The 12,981-nt window shown below is 38.9% G+C and overlaps 1 protein-coding gene across 3 annotated transcripts in view; it reads left to right on the plus strand.

Moving 5' to 3' along the window:
- The window catches only part of LOC110969113 (disco-interacting protein 2 homolog C-like), an 88,871-nt gene that overhangs the window by 44,133 nt on the left and 31,757 nt on the right, over positions 1-12,981 (plus strand). For all 3 annotated transcript variants that reach the window (XM_051940150.1, XM_051940151.1, XM_051940152.1), the window contains 4 exons: positions 1,159-1,252; positions 1,347-1,466; positions 4,637-4,751; positions 6,901-7,040. In XM_051940150.1, the coding sequence (XP_051796110.1) occupies positions 1,159-1,252; positions 1,347-1,466; positions 4,637-4,751; positions 6,901-7,040 (469 nt within the window). The remainder of the gene's footprint in view (positions 1-1,158; positions 1,253-1,346; positions 1,467-4,636; positions 4,752-6,900; positions 7,041-12,981) is intronic.

Here is a 12,981-nt window from a genome sequence, read left to right on the forward strand (position 1 = left end):
TTCAGCTTTCATTTTATGACAAATCTAAAATATTACACTCACCATCATGAATTATACGCTCAGGTTTAGTCATTCTTGGTCTGTTTCCTTCATATCTTCAGATTTATGTCTTTAAATAAAATGTTATTGTCTTCACTCCCAGGACCTATTTCTGTTGTTTTTGGACTAATTACACGATTTTACACAAAAATAAAAGGAAATCGCTCCTCGCAGCTTTTTACGTGATATTTTATTTCCACTGAGAAGTTGAAAACATGACGAATATCTCTGTTTTTACAGTTTCTGACTCTGAGAAATGGTGTGATTTTGGTGATTCTTTAAAAAGTAAGCAAATTCGTCAAACTCGACGGCAGGTTTTGGGAGTTCTGACGGTTAAATTACAAAAATAGATAAAAGGTCATCTAAAATGAATGCAAATAGAGTCAGAAACATGCAAAAACAAACAGAAACTGTGCACGAATTACATGAGTTATGACCCGTTCTTAGGTGAAATATTGTCCATTTTTATTTCTATTTTTTATCATTGTTAATTTTTCCGTCAAGTTTTTTTCTATTTCATTGTTCATTTTATTCTCTTTTGTCCTTTATTTACTTTATTTGTTTACTATTACTGATATTATTCTGATTTTCAGCCTCTATTTTTCTTCTATTCCACTCCCTTACTTTACTTGGATGTGGTATTTTATTTTTATTCTACCTTAGTCTGCTCATTTATTTTGAAAATCTTTCACCGTGTTTGGACCGACCAGTCTTCTGCTGTTCAGTGTTCTTTCTGAGTTTCCTTCTTTTCTTTTTTGCCTGTTTCTCTGTAAAACACTTTTTAATTCCTGTTTTTAAAAGGTTCTATGAATAAAGTTCTTCTTTTTCTTCGTCTTTTCTTCTCTATATTCTTCTTCCTTTCTTCTTTTTCTTCTTCCTTTTTTCTTCTTTTTCTTCTTCCTCTTCTTCTTTTCTTCTTCTTCTTTGTCGTCTTTTTCATCTTTTCTTCTTCTTTTCTTCTTCCTCTTCTTCGTCTTCTTCTTCTTCTCCTTTTTCTTCTTCCTTTTCTTTTTCTTCTTTTCCTCTTCTTCTTCTTCTCCTTCTTTTCTTCTCCTTCTTCCTTTTCTTTTTCTTCTTCTTCTACTTCTTCTTCTCCTTCTTCTTCGTCTGGCTGTGCAGAGTGTGATGAACATGATGCACGTGATCAGCGTTCCCTACTCGCTGATGAAGGTCAATCCTCTGTCGTGGATCCAGAAAGTCTGCCAGTACAAAGGTCAGGAACACACTCAGAGCTGCCACTCGGCTCCGTCACTTCACTCCATTCACCTGCCCATCGAATAGATTAAATGCTAATTGTCTCCCTGCAGCTAAAGTGGCCTGTGTGAAGTCCAGAGACATGCACTGGGCTCTGGTGGCCCACAAAGACCAGAAGGACATCAACCTGAGCTCGCTGCGCATGCTGCTGGTGGCCGACGGATCAAACCCCTGTAAGCTTTAGCGAGGTGTTTCTGAGATGGAGAATGTCAGGGGATTGGGGAAGCTCTCTCGGGATCTGGGGAAACTAGGTCACTTTACAGGAATAGAGTGGGAAGTTCACACAATTTGCACAATAAATGGTTTTGAACCGGACCGCTCTAAGACACCAGGAGCTGACGGTTTACATGTTTCAGCTCATTAGCTTCACGCTGTTTGCTTCGCCGGCGACCTCAGCAGCTTCTTCCTCCTCCTGCTGCAGCGACTTGAAACCCGCCTGATGTCGGCGTTCTGACAAACCGTTGAGTCACGATCACGTGGTGAAGCCGTTCTGAGCTGGTGCTGTCGCTCCGCAGTGCCTTCAAGTCAGCTGCAGCGTCAGAGTCGGGAGCTACGCTGCAAAAACATAGATTAGAAGCAGTTTGTAAGAGTAAGACTGTTCCAAGAATATCTCACAAACCCAAAGAGGTGTTAAGCAGCACCAGTCTGGTACCAATAGTGCAATATGATAAAATACTTTGGTTCATGACAACTGTTTAGTGCAATGTGTTTAGTTCTTATGTCTTTAATATTGAAGCATTCTTAACCCTCATGTCGTCCTGCGGGTCAAATTGACCCGTTTTAAAGTTTGAAAATGTGGAAAAAAAAAATATTTTCACAGTGAAACTTCTGATGTCCACATTTTCAACATTTTTGGGAAATCTTTGAACATTTTTTTGGTGGAAAACAAGAAATGTTAAAAATGCTTCTTTAAGAACATTCAGAAAAAAATCTACCAAAATCCAACAAAATTTGCTGGATTTTGGTAGATACACACGTGGACAAAATTGTTGGTACCCCTCAGTTAAAGAAGGAAAAACCCACAATTCTCACTGAAATCACTTGAAACTCACAAAAGTAACAATAAATAAAAATGTATTGAAAATTAAATAATCAAAAACAGCCATTACTTTTGAATTGTTGATTAACATAATTATTTTAAAAAACAAACTAATGAAACAGGCCTGGACAAAAATGATGGTACCTCTATAAAAGATTGAAAACTATTTGACCAGAGTGACATGATTAACTCAGGTGTGTCATTTAATTGACATCACAGGTGTTTCCAAACTCATAATCAGTCAGTCTGCCTATTTAAAGGGAGACAAGTAGTCACCCTGCTGTTTGGTGAAAAGGTGTGTACCACACTGAACATGGACAACAGAAAGCGAAGGAGAGAATTGTCCCAGGACATCCAAAAAAAAATTATAGACAAACATCTTAAAGGTAAAGGCTATAAGACCATCTCTAAACAGCTTGAAGTTCCAGTGACAACAGTGGCTCATATTATTCAGAAGTTCAAGACCCACGGGACAGTAGCCAACCTCCCTGGACGTGGCCGCAAGAGGAAAATTGATGACAAATTGAAGAGACGGATCGTTGGAATTGTATCCAAAGAGCCCAGAGCAACCTCCAAAGAAATTAAAGGTGAACTCCAAGGCCAAGGTACATCAGTGTCAGATCGCACCATTCGTCGTTGTTTGAGCCAAAGTGGACTTCATGGGAGACGACCAAGGAGGACACCACTGCTGAAAAATACTCATAAAAAAGCCAGACTGGAATTTGCAAAAATGCATGTTGACAAGCCACAAAGCTTCTGGGAGAATGTCCTTTGGACAGATGAGACCAAACTGGAGCTTTTTGGTAAGGCACATCAACTCTATGTTCATAGACTCAAAAACCAAGCATACGAAGAAAAGAACACTGTCCCTACGGTGAAACATGGAGGAGGCTCAGTAATGTTTTGGGGCTGCTTTGCTGCATCTGGCACAGGGTGTCTTGAAAGTGTGCAAGGTACGATGAAATCTGAAGACTATCAAGGCATTCTGGAGAGAAATGTGCTGCCTAGTGTCAGAAAGCTTGGTCTCAGTCGCAGGTCATGGGTCTTCCAACAGGACAACGATCCAAAACACACAGCCAAAAACACCCAAGAATGGCTGAGAGAAAAGCGTTGGACTATTCTAAAGTGGCCTTCTATGAGCCCAGATCTGAATCCCATTGAACATATGTGGAAGGAGCTGAAACATGCCATTTGGAGAAGACACCCATCAAACCAGAGACAACTGGAGCTGTTTGCTCATGAGGAGTGGGCCAAAATACCTGTTGACAGCTGCAGAACGCTCATTGACAAATACAGAAATCGTTTAATTGCAGTGATTGCCTCAAAAGGTTGTGCAACAAAATATTAAGTTATGGGTACCATCATTTTTGTCCAGCCCTATTTCATTAGTTTGTTTTTTTAAATAATTATGTTAATCAACAATTCAAAAGTGATGGCTGTTTTTGATTATTTAATTTTCAATAAATTTTTATTTATTGTTACTTTTGTGAGTTTCAAGTGATTTCAGTGAGAATTGTGGGTTTTTCCTTCTTTAACTGAGGGGTACCAACAATTTTGTCCACGTGTGTATTTTTTTCTGAATGCTCTTAAAGAAAATGTTGAAGGTTTTACTGATATATATGTAATCACTTCAGATATTTTTAGGATTTTTTTTTTTTGGAAGATTTTTACTCATTTTTTGAAAATATTTCAAGAATTTTCTCGCCAAATTTGGATGATTTTTAAAAAAAAATAAAACTGTTAAGGGAAACTTTTAAAAATTATTGGAGTTTTTTGTTGAAGGTTTTGCAAATTTTCAAAAATTTTGGGAATTTTTTTGCTGAATTTTTGGATTTTTTTTTCAAACAAAGAAACAGTATTTTTGGTGCCCGTAAATGAGGACAACAGGAGATTTAAAGTGATATCTCACTTCTCTTGCATGCTGTAAATAGTAGACTTTTAAAAAAACATTTCCTGCAGCGTTCTAAACCCAACAGAAAATGCAAAAATAGCAAGTTGCTAACTGAGATGGATTACCTGGACTAATGAAATAGAAAGAATTGAGTTCAGCATTTCCTTTGAAAGAAGGAAATCCACCATTAAGAGGTTACCAACGTTAATCTAATTACTTGGGCTAAAACATTCGACCCATCAGTACAAAATGATCCTTTGAGTGTTTTTTAATCTCATTCGGGGATGCAGTGTAATTGATTAAACTGCGCTTTTTTAGAAAGCTGCATAATGGCTGTTTGGTTTCTGTGCAAAAGTAGCTCCACACCTGAACTGAACCCGGTCTGACATCGGGCTGCTCTCCCTGTCTGTTAGGGTCCATCTCCTCCTGCGACGCCTTCCTCAACGTCTTTCAGACCAAAGGGCTGAGAGGTGAGGTCATCTGTCCCTGTGCCAGCTCCCCCGAGGCCCTGACGGTGGCCATCAGGAGGTACGCAACTCACCCACAAACACACAATCGCACACTCTCAGCACTGCTTTACATGCACTGATTATGCAAATATGTGCACACACAGACATGAGTGCAAATATGCAAACAGCCTCTTACACACCTACGCAAACACATCCACTGGGAGCACATACTGTAAATACGTGATCCCATACATACAAAGTCACACAAAGAAGTCCAGGTTGTTTCCCTTTAGAGCACACAGACTGCCTGAAAGCTGCAGTATTTTGTAGATTTAGTGGTTTGTCGGAATTTAATGTTTATGCAGGAAAGCTCCAGCCATTATGTCTTCCTTTCAGCAAGAAACTAGTTTATTAACACAATTAATGTTTAAAAAGAAAGGCAGCTTGAAATATAAGTGAAACAGTAGAGATGGCACAGAGACATCAACTTCACTGGATCTTTAAATTTTGTGGCAAACTTACACTGCAAAAACTGATATACAGATAGTGATACACATGTAAACTGACAACAACCCCAGCACATCTTTAACCTGACATTTACCTTTAAAGTTTGCCTGTATAAATCAGAATTCATTGTTCCATCAATGATGTCCAGCTGTCCTGTTCTACATGAAGCAAAACAGCCCCAAACCATGGTAATGTCACCATCATGCCAGTCATTTTGTGCCGCTGTGGACTGGTGGAGTCCAAGCAAACATGTATGCTGACACAACCAAAAGTTTATAAACCTTTTGGAATTTTTTTCTGTTTCTGCATAAATGTGACCTCTCAGACATTAACATATTTTAACATACAAGTCCTAAAAGTAAAAAACAAAACCCCTCACCTCCAGATAAATGTTTCCAGTAACCGTTGTTCAGTCCTGCACGTCAGCTTGGAGGAATTTTAGTCCATTCCTCTGTACTGGGCAGCTCTAATTCTGGGATGTTTCTGAATTTCCTCACAAGAGAACTGCTCAATTCATGTCTTTCCACAAGAGTTTTGTTGGATTACAGTCAGGATTTTGACTTGTTCTTTACAAAGTATTAACTTTATTCTTCTTGAACCTGACATTTTTCTTTAGAATTCTTAATCAACCCTATCCCAGATTAAAACAGCCCTAACCCATGATACTGCCACCACCATGCCATGTCATTTTGTCTTACTGTGGTGTCTGAACTCTTTAGAGATGGTTTTGTAACTTTCTTTATTTGTGCCATGATCTATTTCCACAAATGTGTTGTGTTGATGAGAATATTATAGATCCCTGTTGTTCAGCATGGTGGTGGCATCATCATGACGTGAAGCATGGTGGTAGCAGCATCATGATGTGAAGCATGGTGGTGGCAGCATCATGATGTGAAGCATGGTGGTGGCAGCATCATGATGTGAAGCATGGTGGTGGCAGCATCATGATGTGAAGCATGGTGGTGGCAGCATCATGATGTGAAGCACGGTGGTGGCAGCATCATGACGTGAAGCACGGTGGTGGCAGCATCATGACGTGAAGCACGGTGGTGGCAGCATCATGACGTGAAGCACGGTGGCGGCAGCATCATGACGTGAAGCACGGTGGCGGCAGCATCATGACGTGAAGCACGGTGGCGGCAGCATCATGACGTGAAGCATGGTGGCGGCAACATCATGACGTGAAGCATGGTGGCGGCAGCATCATGACGTGAAGCATGGTGGCGGCAGCATCATGACGTGAAGCACGGTGGCGGCAGCATCATGACGTGAAGCATGGTGGCGGCAGCATCATGACGTGAAGCATGGTGGCGGCAGCATCATGACGTGAAGCATGGTGGCGGCAGCATCATGACGTGAAGCATGGTGGTGGCAGCATCATGACATAAAGCATGGTGGTGGCAGCATCATGACGTGAAGCACGGTGGCGGCAGCATCGTGACGTGAAGCATGGTGGCGGCAACATCATGACGTGAAGCATGGTGGTGGCAGCATCATGACATAAAGCATGGTGGTGGCAGCATCATGATATGAAGCATGGTGGTGGCAGCATCATAATGTGAGGATGCTTCTCGGCAGCAGGTCCTGGAAGGCTTGCAAAAGTAGAGGGTTTGTAGAAGCCTGTTTCACTTTGACATGAAAGAGGAAATAGTACTTTTGAGGACCTGTATGTGTCTACGACTCGTCCTATTTACGATATTTGTGTTGTGTTTTGTGTTTAGGCCAGTGGAGGACAGCAGCCAGCCTCCGGGTCGAGGCGTCTTGTCCATGCAGGGTCTGAGCTATGGAGTCGTCAGGGTCGACACCGAGGAGCGTCTGTCAGTGTTGACAGTTCAGGACGTGGGAACCGTCACACCAGGAGGTACGTCCATGAGTTCGTGATGTACACTAAAGCTTCAGCAGCTGCAGCAGTTCAGTGTTGGATTTATAGCTCCAGACTCATGAGTAGACTACTTAGATGGTGTGTCAGTAATGTTTATGTGTTAAGAAGAATTCTGGTATATTTCAACTTGGTATGTTTCCCATTAATGTGGCGGTTCTGACTTCAGGCGTTATGCTAACTTTGCACTTTTCACCTCCGTTGCAATTAGAGAAACTGAGCTTAGTGGATGGCAATTAGCCTGAGCTCCCTGCAGCTTTCCAGAGAAATCTAATATTTACACGAATCATTTCAAACATCATTATTTAGCTGTCTGCCCACAACTTTTCTGTTCTGGTTTACCCTCGCCACCATTACTGTGTCATTTTTGGCTACAGTAGCTAGCTGTTTATTGGAGAAAAACATCTAAAATGCTACTGAGCACTTCCTGCAGGCATACAAACTCGTGACCACAGTGGAGCATTCAGCAATTTGAGATCCAGATATTTTCTCCAGGAGTTGGTTGAGACCAAAAACAGAGCTACAAATAGTGAAACTGTACACAAAAAACACTCAAATCAGTGATAATCATCATGTCGTTGCTTAAAGCTGCTGTCCGGAGTTTCCGTTTGTTTTCAATTTATGTATCATTTTTTAACAAAGCTTAAATGTGTTAGTCTAGTTCGATACTATAATATAAAGTTAGTATAACGCGATATGAAAATTTATTCCTGAGCTCCACCTTCCTCTCATAGACCCCCATGTTATTCCAAAAAGCGCCGGTTGCTGCCGACCAATCAAGTTCGAGCTTCAGCTTTGTCATGCTGTCAATCAACGGTTACGCGCACAGCAAGCAAGCCCATGCAGAGGTGGGCGAGCTACGCACTACGCAACCACGCGCACATTTGTTTTGCTTGTGGAGGAGAGAGCATCAGGGATCAGCAACTTCCAGAAAAGTTACCAATCCCACGGCTTGTCAGGCCAAGAGACTGCAGGACGTTTTTTGGCTCGGGGTGCTCGCCTCGCTCCCCGACCACGGCCTCCATAGCCCGCCTGACGGCTTCGTTTAGATGCCCGACCTCTGGAGGAAGATGTTGGGGCGTCTGGGACATACTCTTCGTCAGAGGAGTCATGCAATTCTGAACTCTAGATAGAAATAAATAAACAATGTAACACATATACACGCGTAAATGCACTAAGTTTGATAAACAACGTCATCGAGAGGGATACACGAGTGTAATCACATATTGAAACTTTACTCGTTCGTCCTAGCAGATTCATGTTATTTTGGTATTAGGACAAGTTAGACTCAATACAGCATTCTAACGTAATTCCTTTATTATTTACTAAATGTACTAAATGTAGAAGAGGGGAAAACAGCAAAACAGGCCATATGCTGCAGCACTCCGGGCACTTCTCTCATGTACTGCGCGCATGCACAAATAAAGGGGCGAAATCAAAGGGAGGGACCAACAGTGTTTTGGGAGACGCTGCGATTCAAACTCCGGACAGCAGCTTTAACTGCTGGATGTGGAAGTAAGTAGGGCTGAAGTCAATCGAAGAAAATGTTGGTCGATTGAAATCGCCAAATGATCGGTCATAATTGATTATATATAATTAAAAATCCAAACTGAGTTTTATTTCTTGCTCAGTAAGTGTTGAAAAAGTCAGATCTGGCAGTCCCTTTTAAGCTGGGGAAGTTCAAAGTTGTGAAAATGCGGGGGTGCTGATATGTTGTTTGTTCCTCTGCTAAGGAATACGGCATCAGAGTTAAGTGGCAATCGAAGTATGTTTGTCCGTCTGTCTGTCTGTTTGTTAGCAACATTACTCAAAAACAGTTTAACGGATTTCATTGCGAGATAGCGGCATGGCGTCATTGTTACCACGACAAAAGTGAACCCTCCATTAGCTGCCTGCTGACGATCACGATTGCAATCCTACTACAAATCATCCACTACGGACTTATCGGGACTTATCCGTCAGAATTTGTATGACTAAGCAGCCTTGGTGGAGTACTGCGCTCTCTAAGGGTTTTTCTTGTTCCTCCTGTCGCCAGAAACAACAAATTAATCCTGGAACGCTGTTGATTGAGAGCTTTATAAGAATACAGGTACTTGTCCACAGAATCTGTCAATTTCACGCATCCCATTCATTATCGATGTGAAATGTGCAGCGAATACACGTCTGGTGCCTCGTGAAACTTTCGTCAAACATCTACACTAGCCATTGTTGAACTAAAACAAGGACAGAAAATGAATCCATTTTTCTTGCTTGTTAACGCACCGCATCTGAAAATTGATCGCTTGGTGGGCGGTCACTAGGGGACCACGAGGTGGTCACTGGTAAGATGTATCGGACCAACATGGCGGCTCGGTCGCAAACTTTCTCTTTTATTATGAAAACAGTTCATTGTACTTCTGAAAACATCTGAGGCTAGAAATAAGCTGTGCAGTAGCTGAATCTGTCCTGGTTTTAGTTGAACGACGGCTAGTTTGGCCGTTTGACGAAAGTTTCGCGATGCGCTAGACCTTCGTTCATCGCACTGAATTTGCATAAAATAGAATTCAAGTCTTCTTTATGTAAATGAGCTCCAGGGAAAGCACCAGATCACAGGTTGAAACGCAACCTCACACAGACAATGAAGGGGATGTGGGGACTTGACGGATCTTCTGGACACGTACCTTTAGAATAAGGTCGGATGAGGACCAATTAGTCGACCTGAAAACCTGTTTGTAACACATTCATATCAACTGAAGTGTGATCTAAAGTGAGAATAACATTTCTATTAAGTTTAGAGCATGTGGTGTAGTATAAGTACTCTCTGCTTCTATACAGGCTTCAGTTGTTTCATACTCTGCATGGCGAAAAATCCATTAAGTCCATTAAATCGTAAAATTAGTTTTAAGGGTGCGTAAATGCGCAGCCTCTCCTTTTCCATCAATATCCAATTTTTTAGGAGCAGTTTCTCCTCATGACTGAGTGAGTTTAGTACGTTCTGCTCTCCGTTATCAAAAGCTGCGAACGCCTGAAAGAAAAAAAACAAAAGAAGGCAGCGGCTTCAGTGCAGCCTCAATCCGTTCTAATCACCAGAGTTTTAGTCTCTGGGGGAAAACTGTTAGTTTAACAAGGTAATGCAGAACATAAAAAGGCTTTCAGGACGTAATACGTCTGCTGCTCAGGTCTAAATGAAGGATCCATGAACAGCACTGACGCTGTTTGTTTGTCTCTTTTTACAGCAGATGGATTGAACCTGTTTTTAATGAGCAATGATTACTTTCATTATGGATTAGTCCATAATTATATTCTTGATTTATTATTAAGTCTTTAAAGCAGCGCATTCAACACAAATTATTCAGTTTATTGTCATAAAACAAGAAAAACTGAAAATATTCATATTAAAGAACCTCCAATCAGTCATTTTTAACTGTTTCTGCTAATGAATTTAATTCAAATGTTTGGTAATTAAGCTTCTGTTGATCCACTAATGGATGCTAAGATTTAATTATCATAACATTTAATAGCACTTAAAATAATTGATTCCTAATCTTCTTTTAATGTGGACTCCATGTGCATGTGTTAATACCTGGAAGATTGTTTGCAAGAAGAAATATCACAGAGAAATTACAGCCCACTGTAGTATTTTTTATATGAGACAAGCAATGTGTAAAAATGAAAAATAAAATCACCAGTCAAAAATCCTAAAGTAATATTCAGAGAGCAGCAACACTAAGAGCTAAAATATTTATTTTTTTAAATATGTTTTGCTTATTTTTAACCTCAAATAAAGATGTTCTTTTTTATTGAAGCTGAGAAATAAGTTTTTTCTTGATTTTCAGTCTGGTTTTTATTATTTTATTTACCTTTTCAATAAATCGTCTACACCTTTTTTCTGTTGTAATATGCTTTTGAAGCAGTTAATCACATTTTTTGGACTTTCAATGTTGTTTTATTATTTTATTTACCCTTATAAATCAATTTTGTTTGTTTTTTCATGCATTAGGTTTTTGAGCGAAGGAATTTTTAAAAAAAAAATTAAAATCTATTCTACATAAATAATTTTTGATGCATTGTTTTATCGAGGAAAGAATTTTTTTCTTGATTTTCAATATTGTTTTTATTTTATTTACCTTTTTAATCAATTTTATTTAATTTCTCGTAATATATTATGCTTCCGAGGCAAGAAACTACTTTTTCTTGGTTTTTAGCCGTTTTTATTATTATATTTCTATTTTTTAAAATAAATTTTATAGAATTTTTTAATGGATTATGTTTTTGAGACAATGACTCATTTTTTTATTTTTTAAATTATTATTTGTAGAATTTTATTTACCTTTTTTAATCAGTTTTATGTATTTGTGAAATATTGTGTTGTTGAGGGAAGTAGTTTTTTTCTGGATTTTGGTGATATAGTTTTATCATTTATTATTTTACATTTTTAATCAATTTAATTTAGTCTTTTCTATTTTACTAGGTTTTTGAGGCAAGAAATCAACCTTTTTCTTGCATTCCATTATGTTTTTATTATTTTATTCAACTTTTTCTTAAATTTTGTCCATGTTTTTTAATGTATTGTGTTTTGTTTTGCTCCATTACAGTGTTATCTTGTTATGTCTTCATATTAGTTCATTTTGAAGCATCATGGTGCTTCTAAAACACATCATCATACAGGATATTTGAAAGAAAATGCAGTGTTTTGGGCTCCGTGTGGAGCGAGAGCCCCGTCTAATGTGTGGAAACCGAAATCACACATGAGCTGGTGAAGGTTGGTCTCTTCTAATCCATAAAGACGGCAGTAATCTGCAGACGGCAGCGTGTAAACCCCGCTGATCAAACACACTGGCTGCCACAGCTAATCAAACATCACTGTCACTGTCACGTCGCCGTTAACTCACGCCTCCTGCTGTTCACCGGCGGGATTACACCGAGAATCAAACTCGTTTAAAGAGCTCATTAATTAAGATTCCAGCTTCGTGAAGGCGTGTTGGATGTCTCTTCTTCTGCCTGCTGATGATTCATCCACATTAGTATCAAACAAATACTCCTGCAGAGTCACTGAAACTGATCCTTATCTCTGAAACTAGACAAGAAAATCCGTCCTTTTAGTCACATTCATGATTAACAGCATCGTTAATGAAACACTGGCACCAATTACCTGCTCCACATATTCTGTTTTTAACCCAGTTTCAGTTGTAGCCTGCTTTTATCGAGACATAGACAGAAGCAGACGTCAGATTTGGGTTAGAACAGCCTAATTTAGGCTATAAATCTTGTAAATGTGACTCAGATGTGGTTTACTTTCATAAAAAGGTGTATTTGGAGCACAGCTGCAGCAATTAATCAATTAGTTGTCAACTTTTTTAGTTAATTGCCAACTGTTTTGGTCTAAATAAAAGTCTAAATTCTCTGATTTGCAACGAATAATCGCTCAGTTGTCAACAATTAAATCAATCACCACCTATTTTGGTAACTGGTTCATCAGTTTTGGTAAAATTTAGATTTTTTTTAAGTTTAAATTCTTCAAGACACGAGATTTCCTTTTGCTTTGAAGAGAGCTGCAGCCATTAATTGATTAGTTAAGTATTAAATCAATCAGCAGCTATTTCTGTCATCAGTTTGTGTTTTTTATGGAATAAAATGTGGAAATTCTCTAAATGCTGCTCCTTTAATTTTATTATTTTAGTTTGTTTTTTCTTCTTCTCTCACAACACTGAATATCTTTGGGTTGTGGATGCACGCTTTATTGTTTTAATAGTCTGTGCACTTTTTATTTATTTTTTACAGAATTTAAAAATTGCACACTTAAAAAAATAATGGACACACTTTTTATTTTTTCAATAATTGGCACACTTTTATATATATATATATATATATATATATATATATATATAATTTTTATACTTGTAATTGTTTTAATAATCTGCACACTTCTTATATATATATATAT

This window comes from Acanthochromis polyacanthus, chromosome 20, assembly GCF_021347895.1.
Source record: "Acanthochromis polyacanthus isolate Apoly-LR-REF ecotype Palm Island chromosome 20, KAUST_Apoly_ChrSc, whole genome shotgun sequence".
NCBI classification, from domain to species: Eukaryota; Metazoa; Chordata; class Actinopteri; family Pomacentridae; genus Acanthochromis; species Acanthochromis polyacanthus.